General features: G+C 35.6%; 3 protein-coding genes across 9 annotated transcripts; all 3 read right to left on the minus strand.

Moving 5' to 3' along the window:
• Window positions 1-760: 760 nt before the first annotated feature.
• LOC104890317 (26S proteasome regulatory subunit 6A homolog) lies at window positions 761-6,470 on the minus strand. The gene is made up of 10 exons (XM_010675754.3): window positions 6,219-6,470; window positions 5,997-6,113; window positions 4,781-4,888; window positions 4,262-4,453; window positions 3,994-4,185; window positions 1,915-2,033; window positions 1,678-1,765; window positions 1,339-1,458; window positions 1,081-1,221; window positions 761-996 (listed from the first exon to the last, which is right to left on the minus strand). Exons 1-10 carry the CDS (start codon window positions 6,327-6,329, stop codon window positions 919-921), a joined length of 1,266 nt encoding a protein of 421 aa, XP_010674056.2. The 5' UTR covers window positions 6,330-6,470; the 3' UTR covers window positions 761-918.
• Window positions 6,471-8,132: 1,662 nt separating this feature from the next.
• On the minus strand, window positions 8,133-13,795 carry LOC104890316 (uncharacterized). Of its 2 annotated transcripts, none has more exons than XM_010675752.4 (13): window positions 13,064-13,795; window positions 12,110-12,247; window positions 11,916-11,997; window positions 11,593-11,669; window positions 11,392-11,507; window positions 11,168-11,285; window positions 10,723-10,839; window positions 10,291-10,382; window positions 9,448-9,514; window positions 9,271-9,352; window positions 9,097-9,188; window positions 8,828-8,971; window positions 8,133-8,458 (listed from the first exon to the last, which is right to left on the minus strand). In XM_010675752.4, the coding sequence occupies exons 1-13, from the start codon at window positions 13,199-13,201 to the stop codon at window positions 8,312-8,314; spliced, it is 1,410 nt and encodes a 469-aa protein (XP_010674054.2). In that variant the 5' UTR covers window positions 13,202-13,795; the 3' UTR covers window positions 8,133-8,311. The 2 variants fall into 2 exon arrangements, with proteins under 2 accessions (XP_010674054.2, XP_010674055.2); XM_010675753.4 differs by having other exon boundaries at window positions 12,110-12,231; window positions 13,064-13,205.
• A 3,104-nt stretch (window positions 13,796-16,899) lies between these two features.
• On the minus strand, window positions 16,900-20,780 carry LOC104890315 (putative pentatricopeptide repeat-containing protein At5g43820). Of its 6 annotated transcripts, XR_008969162.1 has the most exons (3): window positions 18,619-20,780; window positions 18,468-18,527; window positions 16,900-17,221 (listed from the first exon to the last, which is right to left on the minus strand). XR_008969162.1 is itself a non-coding variant. In XM_057394492.1 (1 exon), the coding sequence occupies exon 1, from the start codon at window positions 20,547-20,549 to the stop codon at window positions 18,813-18,815; it is 1,737 nt and encodes a 578-aa protein (XP_057250475.1). In that variant the 5' UTR covers window positions 20,550-20,780; the 3' UTR covers window positions 16,900-18,812. The 6 variants fall into 6 exon arrangements, 1 of the variants encoding a protein (XP_057250475.1); XR_008969161.1 differs by lacking the exon at window positions 18,468-18,527; XR_008969159.1 differs by having other exon boundaries at window positions 16,900-18,527.
• Window positions 20,781-21,269: the final 489 nt, after the last annotated feature.

Here is a 21,269-nt window from a genome sequence, read left to right on the forward strand (position 1 = left end):
TTGGTGGCATGAAACGGATGTTAATGATACGAATGCTGAAAAAGGAAGAACTATATAAACTTCTTTCAGCTAGAAAAAGTATCTTAGACACGAGCCTTGTGAAAATTCTGAAAACTTTCACAGTAGGTATCCAAATAATCGAGATTACTATTTCTCATAATCATAAAGTTTAAAATAGTACTTCCGAAAGTGTTGCAGTTTTGTAGCAGCATGATAAAGTACTTTTGATATAACTCGTTTCATTTTTTTTAGGGAGAAATAGTAGCTATAACTTGGTCTTCCGATGAGCATTAGACATAACTCATACAATAATTAGCCAGCCAAATACTTCCAAAGGATAGAAATGTGTCAAAAGGGGTTAAACCACCATCGCTAAGAGTCTAACATCAAAGAGCTCATACCAGCAGCTTGATCCCTGTTGCTTGTTACTGTTAGTAGCACCAACTTCAAGGCCGACCGAACATTCTTCTCAAAAGGTTCCAGAGTCCCAACACATACGTGTTGTATATTTCTTCCGGGAGCTATCATTGAGAATACTTTCTCTAGCGCCCAAGAATAAAAAAGCTTATGGTCAAGAGGGACAGGAAGAACCAACAAATTCCAAAGCCACCATGAGGTAGGATTTTAACATTACATAAACATAGTGATCAAGAATATCATGTATTAAGAAGTCCAGAAACTTGTGGATATAGTGGAATGGAGATTAATCAGGGTCCATGACTGATATCTGGTAGTAAATACTCTCAAGAGTGTAGTGAGGTACTTAATATTAAACCTTTTACGTATAATGCAAGAAATCGCGCAAGTGAATTATCAAAGAGCGCAGATTTATCATCTATCCAGGCACAACCTTAACGCTGCCAACAAAAACCTATTTGCAAAACAACTAAAATTTCAAAACACAGAAGAAAAAGATTACTAAGCATAATAGTTCAAGCTTGCTTTCTTCTTAGCTTGAACTTGAATAATGCCTTCATTGAAGTCCTCATGGTTCACCTGGAAACACAGGAATTGATTTTAGCAGGTATCTATCAAAGAGGGGGAGGGGTGGAGAGGGGAGAGAGGTAGAGAGAGAGGGACCTCAGTGGCATCTCGGCGAAGAGCCAACATGCCCGCCTCTACACAGACAGCCTTCAGTTGTGCACCATTGAAATCATCTGTTGACCGAGCTAATTCCTCAAAGTTCACATCTGGGTGAACATTCATCTTTCTTGAATGAATCTGCAACAGAGATCCAAAAAAATCAATAAATAGAACAAAGAGCTTAGTATTTAGAGCCAGATTCCCCATGAACCATACAAGGATGAATTAATAATTTGATATCTCTGGAATGCATACCTGCAAAATTCGAGCTCTAGCCTCTTCAGAAGGGTGAGGAAATTCAATTTTACGGTCCAATCGACCAGAACGCATGAGGGCAGGATCCAGAATATCTGCCCTGTTGGTAGCTGCAATGACCTGGAATATATAAATTGAGAATAAAATTGTTATTCTATCTACAAGTATCACATTTGAAAAATTGCCAGCAAAATATAAGTTTTAATGTGAGAGATAAATGACATCTGAAGTCTGAACTCAGAGATATATTTTGTCAGGTAGAGGGGAAGGGGAAGGGGAAGGGGAGGGGGAGGGGGAGGGGGAGGGGGAGGGGGAGTGGTGATTAAGAACTAACAATACCTTAATCCTATCATCGCTACTAAAACCATCAAGCTGATTTAACAACTCCAACATTGTTCGTTGCACTTCCCTGTCACCGCTCACTTCACTGCAGAAGAAGGAAACAATTAAAGCCCCTTAATACCAAAGATGTCTAAAGAGAACACAGTTTTCACTTGCATCAAGTAGGCTAACCAATACAGAACCAGCAGTGCAGCAAATAGATCACATAATGGTCACACACACACATCTGATCACCTGTCAAATCGCTTGGTTCCAATGGCATCAATTTCATCAATAAATATGATGCAGGGCGCCTTCTCTTTTGCAAGTTGAAAAGCATCACGTACAAGCTTTGCTCCATCACCAATGAACATCTAAATAATCAAAAATAAGAAATTCAGACCCACGCCTTGTATTTATGACCTGCCTAATTAGTAATGAGATGCATCATGCATAACAAATTCTACAAAGCAACTTCAACTTTTTGCTACAGCAACAAGATTAATAATCAGATCAGCTAGCAAGCAGGAATTTTTGAAGTGTATCTATATCCAGAAATAATTACTTAGCAAACTGGCATTCTCCCACAGATACATAAACTAGACACTAAATTTTTATCCAAATTCCATTCCTCATGCACTCACAAACCTTCGATCCTTTTTCTCTCTGCAGTCTAACATTGTTGAGTACCCACCCACAATCACAATGATTATCCATTAGAATTTTAAGAAGAATGAAGGTAGAAAAGCACAGATGTTAGGCTAGCCATTCAGCAGTAAAAGCAATCAATAGCTTTTCTAACCAAAATAATCTTCGAGTTCAAACCCTTGAAAGCACCTCAATGACCAAAATCCTCAAATTCAACATTGAACCCTATTCCTATTGCTGGACAAAAACTTAGACTTGATGTCTTAAAGCACTAAACAACCGCCTTAATAATACTGCTCTAGTCTCATAGGGCCAAAAGAGATGACAAGGACGGAAATAAGAAACTCCACGAGAAAGACTATGATGAAGGTACAATGGGAGGTGCTTACAAACAGATCAAACCAGTGAATGTGGCCAGGACTTGGGACAAATGATTTTACACCAAAATAAATCCCAGATCCGAAAGACCAATGAAGCAGGTAAAGCTCCTGATGTATAGACTCCTAGTCTCCTACCAATCATCCAACAATAGGCACCTCTCACGCATAGAAATTTCTATAATGGATTCAACATAACCTTAAGCATTATCACAGCACTCTATGATCCATCTAGAAATATTGTTCGGCTAGTGGAATCGAAAGGTCAATATCTGGTATGGGATTCTCAAAACAGGCGAAAGAGAGGATAATGCTTAAGGTTAGTAGATAATATTGAGCTTTTCTAGAAATATTGTTCAACTAGTGATCCAACATAATCTTAAGCATTATCACAGCATAACCTTAAGCATTACCACATAACTATAATGGATTCAACATAACCTAAAGCATTATCACAGCACTCTGTAATCCATCTAGAAATATTTTTCTGCTAGTGGATATCGAAAGGTCAATATTTCGTATGGGATTCTCAAAACAGATGACAGAGAGGGAAATGCTTAAGGTTGGTAGATAATATTGTGCTTTTCTAGAAATATTGTTCGGCTAGTGATGCAACATAACCTTAAGCATTATCACAGCATAACCGCATAACCTTAAGCATTATCATATAACTATAATGGATTCAACATAACCTTAAGCATTATCACAACACTCTGTGATCCATCCAGAAATATTGTTCGGCTAGTGGATATCAAAAGGTCAATATTTGGTATTGTTCGGCTATGTGAGAGAGGTTAGTAGATAATATTCATCTAGAAATATTGTTCGGCTAGTGGATATCGAAAGGACCAAACACTTCCAATTAATCAGATCAATGATAAGGTATGCATTCTCAGAATAGGCAAAAGGGGGGGCAGGGGGAAGAAGTTACATTTCAGGTGAGTATATAGAATAGACACTACACATTCCTAGCCAAGCTATTCAGACCCAACTATCCAAGTGCTACCACGAACTATTTAGGCCTGATTAATCATCTAAAATCTACACAACGTAGCCTACAACGAACCATCTGATCATCCCCAGGAAGTGTTTACCATCACGCCAAGCTCAACAAGATAAAACACTTTCAAGGAAGACCTAATAGATCAGCAAATTTAATTTTGCTCATATTCTAATCATGATCCCACCAAATTTTGATCTGAAGCATGGTCCAAAACCAACCATTCAGAAAACTAGTAAACTTGCAAAACCTCATATGCCAGCATCTAATCTCCAAAAGCAAGATAGACACTATGAAGTATGAATCTACCTGGACAAGCTGAGGGCCAGCTAACTTCAGAAAAGTGGCATTTGTTTGCGCTGCACATGCTCGTGCCATGAGAGTTTTCCCAGTTCCAGGAGGACCATAAAGAAGAACTCCTTTAGGTGGACGTATACCTATTGTCTGGAATCGTTCTTTGTGCGTCATTGGCAAAACAATAGCTTCAACAAGCTCTTGAATCTGTAGAAGCCAAAAATTAATTACAAAAAAGCTACAGGCTCTACTCATGGTTGGTAGAAGAGCAGAGAAAAATTGCCTGTTTTTCTAGGCCTCCAATATCACTGTAATCCTCAGTTGGTTTCTCGTCAACCTCCATAGCCTTTACTCGAGAATCATATTCGGATGGCAGTGTGTCCAGGATCAAATAACTATCTTTGTTAACCCCAACTAAATCCCCGGGCTTCAGCTCATCAGGATCAACAAGTCCAACAACAGGCAGAAATATGGTCTGCGAAAAATAAAAAGAATCAATCCTGAGTTTTGTTCCACCAAGTTAAAACCTAGATATGATAGAGAAAAAAAAGGAAAGCAAAGCCCAATAATTCATTAGTATCAACACAACCTGAAGACAAGGGCAGATAGTAGTAGAGTACTTGTTCAGTCCGAAGTGACATCAACTAGACAAGTATCAGCAATTTTTACATAATAGTTTTCACTGACAATGTATCTACTTCTTTTATTAGACAATGGAAAGTCCAAAAATTCCAAGGAACAAAACTATCTGAAAGGACAAAGAAATCACCTAGTCTAATAGGAACCCAACTCAATAGCACACCTGTCTGGTCGATGTTTTGAGCACAACACACTTCCCTTTTCTTTGAGAGTCAAGATCAATATTAGCACCATCTTCTTCAGCTTCATCTTCTGGATTCATTTCCAAAATCTGTGAACGTTAAGAGAAGAAAGAAAAAAAATGAGCCATACGTTTCTAGAAGAGCATACATACACACCAATCTCTATAAATTTCTTCAATCCCAACTCATATCCAGTAAAATGCAATCAAGATTCCAGCTAGTTAATTTCAGTCCTTACCGTAGCAGCATAAAGTGAATACATAATCTAAGACAAACATGAAATATTCATAATTAAAATAATGCGTGGTAACGACTCAAACTGATTAATACCCTTATACGCCTAAAACATAAGCATTGTCATATGGACTCTTCATTTCAACATAAAAATCATAACGTTGGATATCAGTTATTTAGGAATTGTTTCCGATTTCTCAAATTAGACCAAAAACATGCAAATCATTCAGAAATCTAATAAAATTGACACTTGTATTTGTGTCAAATGTCAGTATTTAAGTCTACATGACAGAGCAACTGACACCATAGATGCCGTAAACAGAATACCATACACTTCCAAAGTAGTAGTGATGCGGTAACTAATATATATGAACAATGCATTACAACCAGAACCCCAATGATGTCAATTCTTTTCTTGCATTAGGTCAAATAGAGGGACAGCACATCCTTATTTACAATCTTAACAGCAGTAAATTAAACTGATAGCTAATACATCTGATATCAAAATTTTAAAAAATTCAACCCTACAAAAATATAAACCACCTTAATTTCTTGTTTCCACAAGCCATCCAACATAAGGAGGTAGCCACAGCCCTAACTGTACTTTGACAACGATCAACTTTTAGATTACACGCTACACGAACGTAATTCTAGCAGACATTTGATTCCCAGAAAAAGCAACAAAACACAATAACTCGTCTTGCTTCTCAAATACCCCAATTAACTTGATTATAATCGCAAGCACAATCAAATCAGAAGATATCGATTGCATTAAAATTCAAATCTGACAAAATCAATAGTTTACCATTTCCAGTAACCAAAACCCTAATTGTATAGAACGAAGTTCAACAATCAAATTTGCATAAATAAGAAAACAACTAGCAAATACTAGATAAAATTCTATGAAATGCAATAATCACGATTAGTAATTTTAGTATCCAACAAAATCGCAAAAAGTTGTACTTCAACAATATTGCCGACAAGGTAAGGAAGCTGCTTATTAAGCTTAATTTTCTCTTGATTCTCCTTAGTTTTCTCCTTATATGAATCCAATTCTAAAGTTGTCCTCTGCACATCCTCCTACATAACAATAAAAATATGATTCAGTTTTGGCACAGAAAATTCCGCCATTTTTTGAGCTACGAACATGATTTAAACGATGAAAAAGACGTAAGTAAAGTGAACCTTTATAATGCGAATCTCGTTATCGAGGATGCGAGTAGCCCTAACGATGTCTTCTGTGGTGAGATTCGCGAGCTGGTCTTCCTGTGGATCTTCCACCATTGCGGAAGCCATTGAAGCTAAGCAAGTAGAGTATAGTTGACAGTCGACGGAGAGAGAAGACAGCGAGCGCAGAGAGAGAGAGAGAGAGTGTTGCTCAAGAAAACAACCCAAAATAAAGAACAAGAAGAGAGTCGAGTCCCCAAGACTCAAATAGAGGAAATGACATTATACATTTATACTAGTCTTTAACTATAGACAGATTTAGGTCCGTTATTTTGTATTAAGAGAACTAAACTGAATTGAACTGTATTGAACAAAAATTAACTGAATTAAACTGAAATTAATTGAATTAAACTGAAATTAATTGAATTAAAATGAACCAAGAAAAACTGAATGTTAGAGAGAAATTGAACTGATCTAAATTGAACTGAACGAGAATGTTTAGAAATACACCCTCTTTTCACATGAAGCCAAAAACTACATTTAAGGATAATTTCGAGTGTTGTCGAATCGTTCATTTGAGGTAAAAGGACGGAAAGTGGTTAGTCTTTATCAACCAATTGGTTTGGATCACCTTTAAGGAGGTGATAAATTTTTTTATAAAAGTGATGTTATATGATCGTAACTTTATTTTACTATGTTGAATTTTATATTTTGTATTTTTAATAAATCTAATATAATTTACGTCCATTGGTTGAATAATAAAAGGTCAAAACATAAGGTTGAGGGGATATTATAACATAATATGCTCAATGGTTGAAGTTATGAGCTTATGACTAATATAATATGCAATTAATAAATTTATGAAAAATCATTAGTAACACATATCAAGATTCAACAAGTCCAATGATTAAGAAAAATATGTAAAAATACACACTATTGATATTCGCTGAACATTACAACAATCAAATCTATTACACATATGATATGGCCGATCATTTCGGTAAGACCACTTATGATTGTTTTAAAGGGATTTAACAGATTATTCATTCCAATAAGATGCATCTTTCTTTTAGAGAGCTCAATTCCTTAGTTACTGACTGTATGGTGAATGAAGTAAGGCTAGAGCATCCAGTATATCTTGTGTAGCAACTAGCGAAGTTTTCTGTTTGGCTGTGATTTCTCGTGAGAACGTGGTTCGGTATTATTCAGCTTGGTTCAAATCTGAGATGCTGGTGCACATGAATTTCCAACTGAATCTCATGGTGCATATGAATTTCCTAGCGGTTTTGAAGAGGCTTTCATGAAACCGAAAGCTATGCTCTTTAGAATTAATTGTCATGTTTATTCATTTGGTAGGAGCTTTATTCTACTTCTTTGGACAAGTTTTTCAAGCCAAAAAACATGTATTGGACAAATTTGGAAAAATTGTAAGCACATCGTACAAGGATTGCAGCACATCCATGCAAAAGGAATTAGACATGGACATTTAAAGCCACAAACATATTCATTGTCGAACCAGACAATGTCAAAATTGCTGACTTTGGCTTAGGCAAGTCAACGATTACTATGTTAAGTTTTTACAGTTTTGCAATTTTGAATACCATAAATCCTTTCGATATAGTTTACCCTTACTTTTTTAATCATATCATTTGTCTAAATTTTTAAAATAATAATGGTTAATCAACCAATTAAAATATTTGCCAATTTTAAAATTTTAGGTTAAGAAGAAGGAAAGGCTAAAAAAGTTTTAAAAAAACAAAGATAGCAAATTAATTTAAGAATATCAAAATCTTCCATCAAAAGGAAAAATTGCCAAAATGATCATTTTAATGGGTTTATAAAATTTCAATTTGTGTAAATCAATTATATAGAGGATAATAAGATTAAATCAAGAACTTATCTGAAATTAATTTTGCTGAAAATAACTTGTAATAAGTCGAACAGAACATAGCCTTTATTGAAAAAAATTGTCAACTTAAACTATTATAATAAGTTGTCGCTACATATATTGTGTGCATGTAAAAATAGCTACTCGACATTACGAAGTATCATAATGAAAAAATTGTCATCACACGCATCGTGTGCTTAGAAAGCTAGTAATAACATAAAGACTAGAGCTTCCAGTATATCTTGAGCCGGTGCAAAATGCCAGCAACAACAGCCCAAAACAGGATTTCAGCAAAGATCACATACAATAAGATGCCAACTCTTTTGGAATGCCACACTCCTACAAAAACATGTTTTTTGGTCCAATATACCTGCAAAATTTGTCATCCAACAATACTTAGTATGAAACATTGATTCTTATCTCGAGTGACTTTAAGAACTTGCGTATAATTAAGGACCGATTTGTAGTAATATATATGATGTAATCACCCAATAACAATAACTTGGTTTTTCACATGATCTCATTATTTACTATGATGTTTCTCCAGTTAAGAAAAGAAAACCAAGTCTAGGAATTAGCCCCGGATATCACACAACGAACAAACTTAAAATGTTTCAATTATTTTAGCAGAGAGATAGAGGCGTAGAGCGACTCGAGGTGAAAAGCTCACCCCCTCCTCCAGGCTCCATCCCTACCAAGAAAAGGGGAAGTTAAAACAATAATAGTGATATAAGCATACCAGTGTATTATGAGGATCGTGATAGTACCACCCATTTATGAATCCTGCAAAAATACCCTCAGCAGCCATGACAAAGACAAGCATAGCGTTCATGCCAATCCACTTGAATGGGAGAAACAAGAATTTCGTATCCATTACGTCAACCTGCCATGATATATAACCAGAAGTTGAAAGGGGAGGTGGAAAAATGTAGGGCTGATACAGACGAGATGATCATGATCATGTTTATCCCTAACAAAACTGCAGAAACTTATGTTAAGGTTATATACCAGCAAATAGAAGGCCGAAAATACAAAGGCTGCTGCACCAGATGTCACACACACGTAGCTGAATGTATATAGTTGCTTGTTCAAAGGGATTGCTGTGTATATAAGTAAAGAGAATATTTAAATCCTTGTAAAAAAAAAATGTCACCCCCCCCCCCCCCGAGTTCTTGACTGTACCGTTGGTGAAATGAAGCAAGAGTCCCACGATAAGGAGGGCAAGACCCATTGAAACCCAATGCTTCAGCCTGTCAGTGTGATTCTGTAATTATTATTGAAACAAAAAATCAGTTTGCATTTGGAAGTGGAAAAGTATCATTCATGTCATACAAGCATTATGTTCGTATTAGGGCCAACCTTTATATGAATAAGCACATGGCCAAAATGTACTCCAACGATTGTTGAAAGTATGGCGGATATTGAGCTGCAAATCCATGAGCATATATGGTCTAAAGAATCTCTCTCAACTGCTAAAACCGGTGTAACTTCTTGGAGATTATTGTAAGGTGAAAGCAGGTATAAGCAGACAGAGGTAAAAGATAGCGACAACAACAATAAAAAAAAAGGGATTCTTTGTCTCATATTATATCAAAGATCCATGAGTGCATTGCAGCCGTTCTTTGCATGATATGACCTATACCTTGGCATTGTCACTCTTCACCAAACCATCTATTTTTTCAATTTCTATTGTATTATTAATAACCCTGAATTTGAGAGCTGAATTCTACACCTATCACACATGAAATTACAAAATGGATCTTATCAGAAATCTCTTTATCTCTTATATCCATATTGAGGGGCCAATCGTCCGTTCACAACAATGGCAACTGGAAAGGATAATCTGGTTAGGGTAAGTACAAAGGTAGTAGATCGTAAGTTCTGGCAGTTCTCTGAACACATAAGGTAAACCAGTTATTTGATGCAAATGGCTATAACTTGCGTAACGGGATATTGTGTGTGTAAATCATCGATCCAAGAAGAAAATTCAGATTATTGAAGAGCTGAGCCATGCTGCTTTAAACTTCAGAAGGTTCAGAAGGCATTAGGAACAAAATTTTGCAGTACCAAATAGGCAAATATCATGTTAGACCTAATAACAAGTTAGATTACCATCATTCAGTTATGTTTCATCTGTCAATTAGTCATCAACCATAAACAGGAACATAACCTCCAAATATAGAGTTAAAGTGAAGTAAAAACCTCAAAATTCCTTCTGGTTCAAATGGTGCATGACACCAGGATGGAGCATTTTCTAGAAGAGCCCCCTCAAACGGAGAGTTTGCTGTGCAATCCTGCAGTGTTTTCGACAAGAACACCATTATATAATCTCTCATTCAGGATCTAGATGTAACTCTATGACAGTACGTAATACTGTAGTTTTATAGAACTAATAACTATGTTCCACGGACCCTCTATTTCACAACAAGTACCCATGTCGTACCTTGACACTTTGACACATGTAATCTGGTACGCACACTTGATTATAGAAGTGTTAATTTGGACCAAAAGTAAAAAAAAATTCGTAATATAATTGAGTGCCCGAGTCCGTGTAACATAGACTAATATAAGTTTTTGGTTAATTTAATCTTTGTTTCTATTCTTATACCTAAAATCCACAGTTTCATCACTCACCTTAGATCTCCTCCATGCCGGATGCTGATACACATGATTAATACCCAGCAACTTTCTATCAACATATCCAACTGCATTACAAGGAGGATTTAATTTTCCTCTCACACCACAGGCCACCTGTGATAGTATAGTTGTTCTGTTACTATTCAAAAGCAGCGCAGTTCCATAACATTTTAAAAGTTCAGCAAAGTTAATAACGTAAGAACAAGGCAAGATATTACGTATTGATTCTAATCACTCTTCTAATACTAAATAGTTTGTAGGATGAAAGGTGAACTTTTGAGAATACTAGAACCACGATTTATCATTATTATTTATTTAAAAAATTCTATGAAGGTCCAATAACATGGAGGAGACTACTATACTAAGACAATAAATTCCTTTCTTTTTCCTTAAATATATAGCTTGGATAAGTTACGAGAAGTGTGAGCAGGGAATGACTAACAGTGAAATTTCTTCCATGATCAGGGCTCTCTGAAGTCTGAACGCTGAACTGCCAATCTGGGACATATACTCCATAGAGCACCGATAAGTAAATAACAAGAATGCATGCTCCAGTCACCCTAGAAAGTCAAGATCAATAACATAAAATTTATGTCAGGACAATCCAAGTCTGCAAGCAGAAGATCACCAAGGCCACTTTAAAATTGATTGATAAACATTGCGCACCACTGCCAGCAGTATAACTTAAATACAGAGAAACGGCTATCTAACTGGGTTGTGGCTTGAGAGGTTTTAGTTGCAATCTCCAGAAAGGCTACAACCAGATACGACAGTGCAATTCTCTAAACAAAGATCAGAATGGCTCATCAACTCCAAATTTCCACTTTATCAGGACTTTTTTATATGAAAATGTACTGATTACATTACCTGAAGAATTCCACACCATCTTATTCTTTTCATGTCAACTCCATATGTCAGCTTGTCAGGAGCATGAAAGTACCCTCCTTCAGATCATTGAAACTTCTAGTATCAGGTTCCAAATATTCTTCTTGTTTAGCATTCTTACTCATGATATTTCTTAATGATCTAATAACAAAAATATACTAATCATGCACATGTTTAAACTTTAAATCATTAGATAGTGAATACGAAATGGAGGAAAAATACTTAGTGTCCCTTGAATATGTAAGAGTCACATGCTTAATGCTTATGTATTATGTAGCATATGAAAGGAGGAAAGACAAACTAACCTTGCAAGAGGATGCCCCAAAATAGAAGTTTGAGGGTCCTGAAGATTACTTTTCGGCTAGCCATAATCTTGTTTGGTATCCTCTAAAAGAAAAGAACATAAGAAACACAAGCAAACAATTTGATATACTCTCTAAATGCCCACATGAAGCACACAGAAGATGAACCAAATTAGTAGAAATCGTAAGAAACCAACCTTTAGAGCTAAAGGAATTGCCATGCCAATGATGAACAAGAAGAAAGGCATAACGAAATCAGCTAGGTTGCAGCCATTCCATGGTGCATGTGAAATCATTGGCCATTCTCCTCCAGCATCATCTACCAATATCATCAGCTACAATCAATAGTGGTTCCAAGACAATTTAGGCCAGCAATTGATGATATGTAAACAAAAAGTGATTCAACTTCAATCTAAATCGTGTACAAATGTTAGAACTCTCTCTTTCTCCCATATTTAATGTAATCCAAATTCAATAAAATGAATACTAAGAGATAATAAATATCCAAGTAAAGATCAAAGAATGATTTTGACAATAGCAAACGGACACCGTTCCTCTGAACCAGTGGGCTAAACAGCTTAGGTAGCAAGGACATCCTAAATTCCTCCATGTTAGTTGCAAAACATCATGCTATATTTCTCCTTTTTTTTTTAAGATAAATTTCAAAAAAGATATCTTTATATCATACCTAATAGAAATTTCTTGAAGCAATCTTGATAGAGTATAAAACTATTCCTGGGAGGCTAGGACTCCGACCATCACTATAAAACTATTTCTGGGACTCCAACCATCAGCTTTAAGCTTTTGTTTGAGTTCGTTCTTTGACAAATCTCAACAATATTTCTTTTGCACTTATTACAGTTACAATAACTCATCTTCTTTTTGCTATATTGCACTAGATAAGCAGCTGAAAAGAACTTAACCAAGCTGAAATTGAGATAAAACTTTCATAAAATTCAATGAACTGGATTACATTTTGGTTCTTGCATAGACCAAAACTAGCTATTTGACATTAATCTTAACTAGTTCACTCCATGAGTTTAAAATAAATCCTCCTCTTTTTTATTGCACTGATTATTTCAAACTTTGAAGCTAATTATGAGAAAGAAAGGTAAAGACAAGTAGAGAAATGAAAAGGGTAAAGAATTTACAGCAACAGTGAAGCCTCTAAAAATGTCAAGAGAATCAATGCGTTTCTTCTGGTTGGAATTCTCAGGTGGAGCTACATCTGGTTTTGCCTTTTCAACACCTCCTATTCCTCCTGTTTTAGTTTCCATTTCTTCATCCATCACAACTACACTTTGCTCCTTCGCCTTTTCTTCTCTCTGGAATAACCCACTCACTGTGCCAACCTCAACTTTCAGAGTTGCAAATTAGCAGATTTCAGGTTTCAGCTTACCAAGAGTGCATGTTTAAGTTGGAGGAGCGGGGTCCTCGAAGAGAAACGTAGTCCCAGCTGTTATAACTAGGGGGAGTTAAGGGTACAAAGAGGACCCAAATTATCACGTTTTTCATTATTCAGGACCTATAATTATTTTTTTCATCCTTTGGTACCTGATGACAAGAATCCGGCAAGTTAACTCAACTTTAACTCACCTGAGGTTAACTAGAGCAAAAAAAAAAGCAAAATTAAATTGAAAAAGTAACCGTTGGAATTTTTGGAACTTTAGTTCCTGAAATACAGCTATAAAAACAAACAAACACAAAAAAAAAACAATTAAGATAAAATAAATAATACTTAATATCCAAAAAGTACAAGAACACCACAAAAATAAACTCCATTAAAAGTTCAATCTCCATTCTCATCTTCTCCAAAGCTTAAAAAAAATGATAATTAAAACCCCAAATGAACAAGACTAATTAGATCTTTTTTTTAGTTTTCTGAATGAAAATGAAAAACCCCATTTGCCAAATTCACATTTATCACAAGCCTTAGAAAATTCGAATTTATTGCTCCATTCTTGAAGATTAAAGAATCGAACAACAATACAAAACAATACGACCCAAAAATAAAAACAATTCAAACAAAAAAATCAAAACAATTCGAAAGAAAACCCAAAAAAATCTGAACAATTCCAACTGGAAAATAAGAACAACCCCAACAAAAATCACAACAAAAAAATCAAAACAAAAATCATACCACAAAAATCAAACATACCCATAAAATTTAAACAATACAAACAAATCCAAAAAAAAATCCACAAGAAAAAGAGAGTTCAAGAGTGAGAAAGATAGACCATACGACGAAGACCAACTTCGAGATTCATCCACATTGAACATATCTTGTGCTAAAAACCCAAAAATACGAATTTTTTTGTGTTTGAAACATCTAGATTCAAACTGAAAAATTCGATTTTTGGATTTGAACATCTTCTTCCAATTTGAATGATTTCAGATGTTTTTTCCCAAAAAAAAATGAAATCGTAAACCATAAATGGTTCAAACCCACAAAATAATGATCCATTAACTCGAAAAAAAACATAATAAGCGAATTTGTGGTAAATTTTGGTAGAAATTGGTGAACAAATGAGGAAGATCTGGGAAGAAAGAATAACGGAGGAGAGAGAAAAAAAAACTGGGTTAAAATTCTTGAGTTCTTAATTTTTTTTGGGAAAAACAACAAATGATAGTTTTTTTGGGTTTTAATTGTCAATTGGGTCCACAAGTTAACCAAGGTTAACATTTATGCTCAGAATCTCATTTTAGGTCCCAAACGGTGTACAAAAAAAGATCAGGTCTCAAACGGTGAAAAATCTGATAGTTAGGGTCCTCTTTGTACCCTTAACTCTAACTAGGGGTGATAATGATACGAGTCGAGTTCCGAGTTTGACCTAACTCGACTCGACTCGATTCGTTAGCATTTCGAATGAGTTTTAGTTGAGTCGAGCTTACTTGAGTCGAGTTTTGATCGGGTCGAGTTTTGACTGAGTTGATTTTGAGTAGCTTGCAAATGTCTCATGTTAAAAGCGACAATAAAGGTAAAAAGATATTGAATTTAAGTATTTTGCTATTGATAATTCTTATTCAAGCTTCTCGCGAGTTTTCTATTTGAGTATCGAGTTGCTCAACTCAATTCACCAACATCTAGAGTCGAGCTCAAGTTCGATTCGAGCACATTCGAGTCAAGCTTTGACCGAGTCGATATTGAGTAGCTTGCGAGTTGTCGAATCTTTATCACCCCTAGTTATAACTAATTATAATGAGTGATTTAGGAAAGAAAGTTGGCGGCATATAAATATATAAGAAGGCTTTTTTAGATGAATATACTTCATAACCTAGTAATAAATTTGGGCTATGCGGAGTAATCAAGGGACAAGAGGAGCACTTGATAGCCTAGTAGACGCATATGCTATCATTCTTACTATACTTCTGCCACTTGATTTGTAAGTTTAAATAGCGAATCAAGGTGATAAAGTTGAAGTTACTCCAAGTTGTCAATTTCTTGAAGAGAACTCAAAATTTGTCCTAAAACATTAGTTCCGAGGTGTTATTCTTAAATAATCCCATGTTTACTTTATTCAAGGACAATATTAATATGGTATAGGATTCATGTTTAACTATCCAAAATCTTAGAATTCCTTTTCTAATATTCATCTATATTATTATGTTTGATGATATATTGATATTATACAAGCTAGGGGATACTCCCTCCGTTTCCTAAAGATCTTCCCTCTTTCCGTTTAAGGGTGTTTCCAAAAGATCTTTCCACTTTTGCTTTATTCCTTATTTGGCAAAACAAATTTCCCTATTTACCCTCTCATGTCACTATCATATGATCCACCATTACATTATTAATTCAATTTTACTCCCTTTCTCTATCCTACTTTAACCCCTTTTTATTTGTTTATTTATCTTAACCTCTTTCTCTCTCCTACTTTACTCACACCATGCCTCACACAACTTGATTTTCCTTGGTATCTGTAGGAACAATAAGTGGGAAGATTTTTAGGAAACGGAGGGAGTATAACACAGGATTGAGAGTGCAAACATGAGGTTTGTCGAAGAGAAAAACCTAAAATATACATGTTAAAAGGCTACGTCGAACATGACTCCTCTCTAACTTATGCAACGCCATCAACAACATACTACTTGGGATTATTTCAAACTAATAGGTAGTAGGGCTATGATCGGTATCATTAGTGTCAAATATTTTGAAAACAAAAAAAATACAGCAAAGATTGTCAAATCAAAAGATTTTGTATATCATGTGGTACATTCAATATTTTAAGAAGTGAATTGAGAAAGATAATGTGATGCATTTGGAGTTTCTTGAACTTATTTAACATAGACGAATTAGAGTCTAATTCACCCATTAAGCACTATACTATTTCTGTATTTTTTTAATTGCACCATTTACTTTTTCACATATATCGAGACAATTATTTAACGTCAATATCTCTTATTGAGTGTGATTAAAAATTATTAAAATTTAATATTTGAAATTCTTACATTGAAAAGAATCTAATAAAACCCCACTTGATTATGTTTTTTTTTCTTATATAATAATGCGAAACAGTTTAACAAAGTTAATTAATGAATAGTATCACAAAACCAAATGGCGTAACTAAATAAATACGAATATAGTATCTATTGTGAAAGGAGAGGATTACATAAGCCGACATAAGTTAGGACACTTAATTTTTTATTATTTCCTCTAATACTTGTGTAGTGGGTATTTTCTTGGGCAGCTTCTGAGAAATTTCTTCTTTACTAAAATTGAAGAGCATGAAAGCAACTACCAATCTACTACTCTAAAAGAGATAAGCATCCAAGTAAAATACAAAGGGGAAATTGTGTTGATGGTATGATGTATCAATGTATGTGTCCACTTGAATTTCTGAACCTTGAAAGCAAACGATAACCCATTTCTCCTATTTCAATGTCTCTTCTACATGCATATTTAACATTATTTCATTCAGTGAACAATTAATTTTTAGTCTATGAACATTACCTTTAAAGACAAACTTAGAGGGAAGTTTCCGGGTAATAGAGGAAAGAGATCTCTTATTGCAAATAGCCAAAAGCCAGACAGCTTTCAACGAGAGCAGCATATTGTCTGAGATGACTAGAGCTAAGTAGTGTCGAGACTCGAGATCGAAGAAAAATTCCATTATCTCTTTGACAAATGCATTGAGAACTATACAATTGACTTATGAGGAATAGCCAGAATTTACTCTAGAAGAAAAAAACTGGACTCGTTTGCTGGAGCTTGACATAGATCTCAGTAACTGGGTGTTGCCGCGCTAGAGCTCAGTTGCGTCACTGCTCTGCTACATGAAGGTGTATGATCGGATACTGCTTCACCTGACCTGGTAATCCAGAATTCAGAAAATTTGAAATTGTATATTGTAATGTACAGGAACTGTAACCTAATGCCTAAAGCCACATGAAAATGAAAATGGGCAATGGCTCACTAGAAGTCTAATAAACTAAGCAAAATTAATGAATTTGAACCCACAAACAAAACATTTTCATCAGGGTACTTGAAATTTTAGGGGAAGAAACCAAGGGCGCAAATAAACATCACCTTTCAAAGTGCTCGGATGCAATATCATTACATTAGCATTTATAAGGTTACCTACCTGTGCTTAACTGCTTATGTAGGCCTTTCCATTATGTTGTTCATGGACAACTGGTCCTTATGTGCCACCCTGTAAAGCACCCTTGATAGAACCTCATAAAATGCTCACTAACTACATCTTCAAGGATGTGCATTCAGCGACAGCATAAAGGATATTTAGTCTCAGGAAAAACTCGCATGACGAGTAAAAGAAAATAAGTCATCAGTTTTAAACAAATAGAAGAATGTAATGAGCACTTCTCAACAGAATGGTTTCACTCTAGGTGTGAAAAGGAAGGAGCTTAAACCACTTTTGACAAAAAAGCGCTGGTAAGAGCAGTTGCAAAAAACTTGCTCAATGACGAAAGCACAAGCATATTCATATAACAACCAACCTCCAGAAAATTATCATCTACAGTAATGTACACAATGAGCCCAAGGAAGCTATCTGGTCAGCATGTAAACCGATCTCCAAAAGTTATCAATCACACAGATACGCTACAACTCATGACATCTCATCTAAAGACCAGCCAGTGCACAAAGGAGGTCACTCGCGTGACTTAGGATGGCAAGGTAATGACCTTAGAAGAAAATGCCACAAGGAGCACATCCATGTCAGATTTGGCTAAATTGCATCATTCCAGCAAAATCGAAGGAGGGCAAACATAACAAATTATAAGACTTGGTATATAAGATATCAAGAAGCAGGAAGGAAGCAGGAAGGAACCAGAAAATTATCTTAGGGGTGAGTGGTGACCATATTTATTTCGAATTTTTATGGGGGACCTTTACAAAAATGGCCCATTTCTATATCAAAATTAAAAGTTTGGGGGGGGGGGGGTACTGGGTTCCCACCCGTTCCCCAAGGGCACCCATGTCAAGAAGGAAACATAGTATTATGATTTATGAAGAAGATCAGCATATAGAACAATTAAGTGTGAAATTATTGATGATTTTTGTGCTTTGACTTAATTTCAACTTCACAAGTGTCTCACCGATATGGGTTAAATTGCAGCAAAATACACACAGCATCCAGAAATAGGGCCAACTAGTCACTGGCAGCAAAAGAAAGAGTGAGCTTCATAATAACTTAGAATGATGTATGACAGTAGAGAGAGTGATGACATTAGGACTACCTTAATTTACCTTTATGAGATTGAATGAAGCACGTATGGAGAATATACAACATTTTTGGAATCCAGGCCCAATCCTTGGGTAATGAGTACAACAGCCCCTTATCTTAACAGGTCTCCAACATTGTGATTTGCGACTTTGAGCATCTTTGTGATGCCAATCATTTTTGTATCGCCATAAAAGATCATACTTCACAAATAACCAGCTCAAAAGTGCCAGCCTTTCGAACGCCAATATCTCCTTGCATTTTCATTAGCACGAGCTTGTTTTACTTTCAGGAAAAGCTTATATGCCTTCTCTACTTTATCAAAGGCCATTAGTTTCTTATTCAACTTGCTATATGTGAGCCTACTTGGACAAAACCCCTTACGTAGAGCCTCCTCCATAACACAAAGAGCAGTGTCAAGTTGTCCATTATTGCACAACCCATTAACAACATGCTCATAAACATCCATGTCAGAGGTATGTCCGCTCTGTTGCATCTCATCCCACAACTCCAGAAGCATTCCACATTTACCAAAACGGGAAAGCCTCATAAACAATAACTTATAAGCAGTCAGTGATATTACACATCCACGTTTTCTGGCACTTTTGTAAATCATCATGGCAGCATGGGGCGGACCATAACTACACAAGGGCTCAATGAAAGAGGTTACCATCCCCGTAGAAGGATTAACTCCTCGACATAACATCTCGTCAAACAATTCAAGTGCATCGGCCACTTTTTGAGCCTTTAGTAAACCAATAATTAATTTTGCGTAAGTGTCTACGTCCGGTGAACAATTATTGCTTGACATTTCTTTATAATACTTCATGCATTCGTCAAAATTACCCACAGACACATAGTTTGCAATTATCGCATTATAAACCCCTATATTAGGTTGACAACCTTGATCCTCCATGTTTCTAAATATCCTAATAGCATCATCAACCTGACCAGCTCTACCCAAACCTTCAATAAGACAACTATACGTCTTACAATCTGGACAAAACCCATCTTCCACCATCTCTTTCAGACACTTCTCCATTTCACTCACCCTACCTAATCTCGCCCATCCTCCAATCACCACATTGTAAGTCACACAATCAAACACCATTTTCCCCCTCATTGAATTCAGCAGTGAATTTGCGGTCCCCGCATGCGATCGCTTACACAAGCAACTCAACAGCACATTGAATTGCTTAGTATCACACTTCACCCCAAACTCTTCCAAGTTCCTAAATACCTCAACCGCCCTGGATATGCACCGAGCCCTAATAAAACTATCCAACACAATTTCAAGTGTCTCACAAGTAATACTAATCCCTTCTACATACATTTCCCGATACATATCCGCCATAAAATCAAATAACTTCCTCCTCCCTAACGCCTTAAGAATCACATGATATACCCCTATATCTCTACCAACACTAGGTTGCTTAATTGCCCACTTAAAAAACAAGGCCATAGCTTCACCCCCTAAATCCCCTCTATCTAAAACCCTAGAAACAACATCAGCACTTAGTTGCGCATCACCTAAAGCTGTAAATAAGGCATTTTCTATCGAAGCTTTGCCCTTCAATTTCTGAACAAAGACTCCTCGTAATTTATCTTCTAACGGCAAAAATCCATCAGGAGAAACACTAATTAGGGGTTTATTTTCAATTAGGGTTTCTTCTGAACTTGGAGAATATAAATTTTTGGGGATTGAAGTTGTTCGGTGAATTGGCAAAAGATTCGAGAGCTCAGCGAGAACCTTGGATTCGTGGAGAGATTTGGGAAACGTTGAGTGTTGATTATTACTATTGCAAGAGAAATTTTCTTGTTTTTCTTCTTGTTTAAAGTTACAGGAAGCTTCTTCAATGGTGGAAAATTGAGAAAACGGGGATAATGAAAAGATAGAGAAATGGGGATACCTGGATTGTTTCGCAAAAGATATGAATCTTTGAGAAGAAAATGACATGGCTGATTTATCATTGAAACTCAGCTTTCCACCATTGCAGCAGGAATACCAGCATTCATCGAAGAACGAAGAATGAAAATGAGAAACGAAGATTTGAAAACCTAATTAGCGCAATAATTGGAAAATGGAGGGGGTATCTGATGAGGTAAATATAGGAGAACGGCTGACCACGTGACCAATTGAGATTAGGGTTTCTTATGGAGTAACTTGCTTATTTACCAATGTGGTGTTATGAGAAATATGGTAAACTTCTCTATGAATTTGGATACCTCTAAGGCTCTAAATTCAGACAAGGTTTAAAAAACGCTATCAAGATTTAATAAGTTTCGTTAAGTTTATATAAGTTATGATAAGTTTAGATTAACAAAATTGAGTTGAATATAATACATACTGATTTACATTTTCGTAGACCATACATGATTTTAAGCTCGAGTTCAGCTATCTATTAAAAAAAATGTTATCCAAAGTCCAGAGGTATAACTCGTCATTTATTAAAAAGTTGATATATTACCCACATAAGTACTTGTATTCCTATATTAAGTAGATTTTTATATGTATTCTTACACTTGCATTATAATCATAGTTTTAAAAAAAATACAACTCAATTTTACAAAGTCAAGGGCTCATTCGTTGTCGTTTTCTGTTTTCAATTTTCAGTTTTTTTAAAACTAAAAAAAATTAACATCTTTAGTATAAATATGACTAATTTTAAGTTTATTA

This window comes from Beta vulgaris, chromosome 4 (assembly GCF_026745355.1).
Source record: "Beta vulgaris subsp. vulgaris cultivar EL10 chromosome 4, EL10.2, whole genome shotgun sequence".
Taxonomy (NCBI): domain Eukaryota; kingdom Viridiplantae; phylum Streptophyta; class Magnoliopsida; order Caryophyllales; family Amaranthaceae; genus Beta; species Beta vulgaris.

Bases quoted from the DNA above. Each gene is read 5' to 3' on its own strand.
- LOC104890316 (XM_010675752.4), bottom strand. From the start codon at position 13,201: ATGGATGAAGAAATGGAAACTAAAACAGGAGGAATAGGAGGTGTTGAA. The intron at 11,998-12,109 runs GTTGGTTTCTTA...CTTTTCTTTTAG, and splicing joins CAATTCCTTTAGCTCTAAAG to AGGATACCAAACAAGATTAT. The intron at 9,515-10,290 runs GTTTTTACTTCA...ATGGATTTGCAG, and splicing joins GAACCAGAAGGAATTTTGAG to CTCAATATCCGCCATACTTT.
- LOC104890315 (XM_057394492.1), bottom strand. From the start codon at position 20,549: ATGTCATTTTCTTCTCAAAGATTCATATCTTTTGCGAAACAATCCAGG.
- LOC104890317 (XM_010675754.3), bottom strand. From the start codon at position 6,329: ATGGCTTCCGCAATGGTGGAAGATCCACAGGAAGACCAGCTCGCGAAT. The intron at 6,114-6,218 runs GTTCACTTTACT...ATTGTTATGTAG, and splicing joins ACGAGATTCGCATTATAAAG to GAGGATGTGCAGAGGACAAC. The intron at 1,766-1,914 runs GTGATCAGATGT...CTTCTTCTGCAG, and splicing joins GGAACCAAGCGATTTGACAG to TGAAGTGAGCGGTGACAGGG.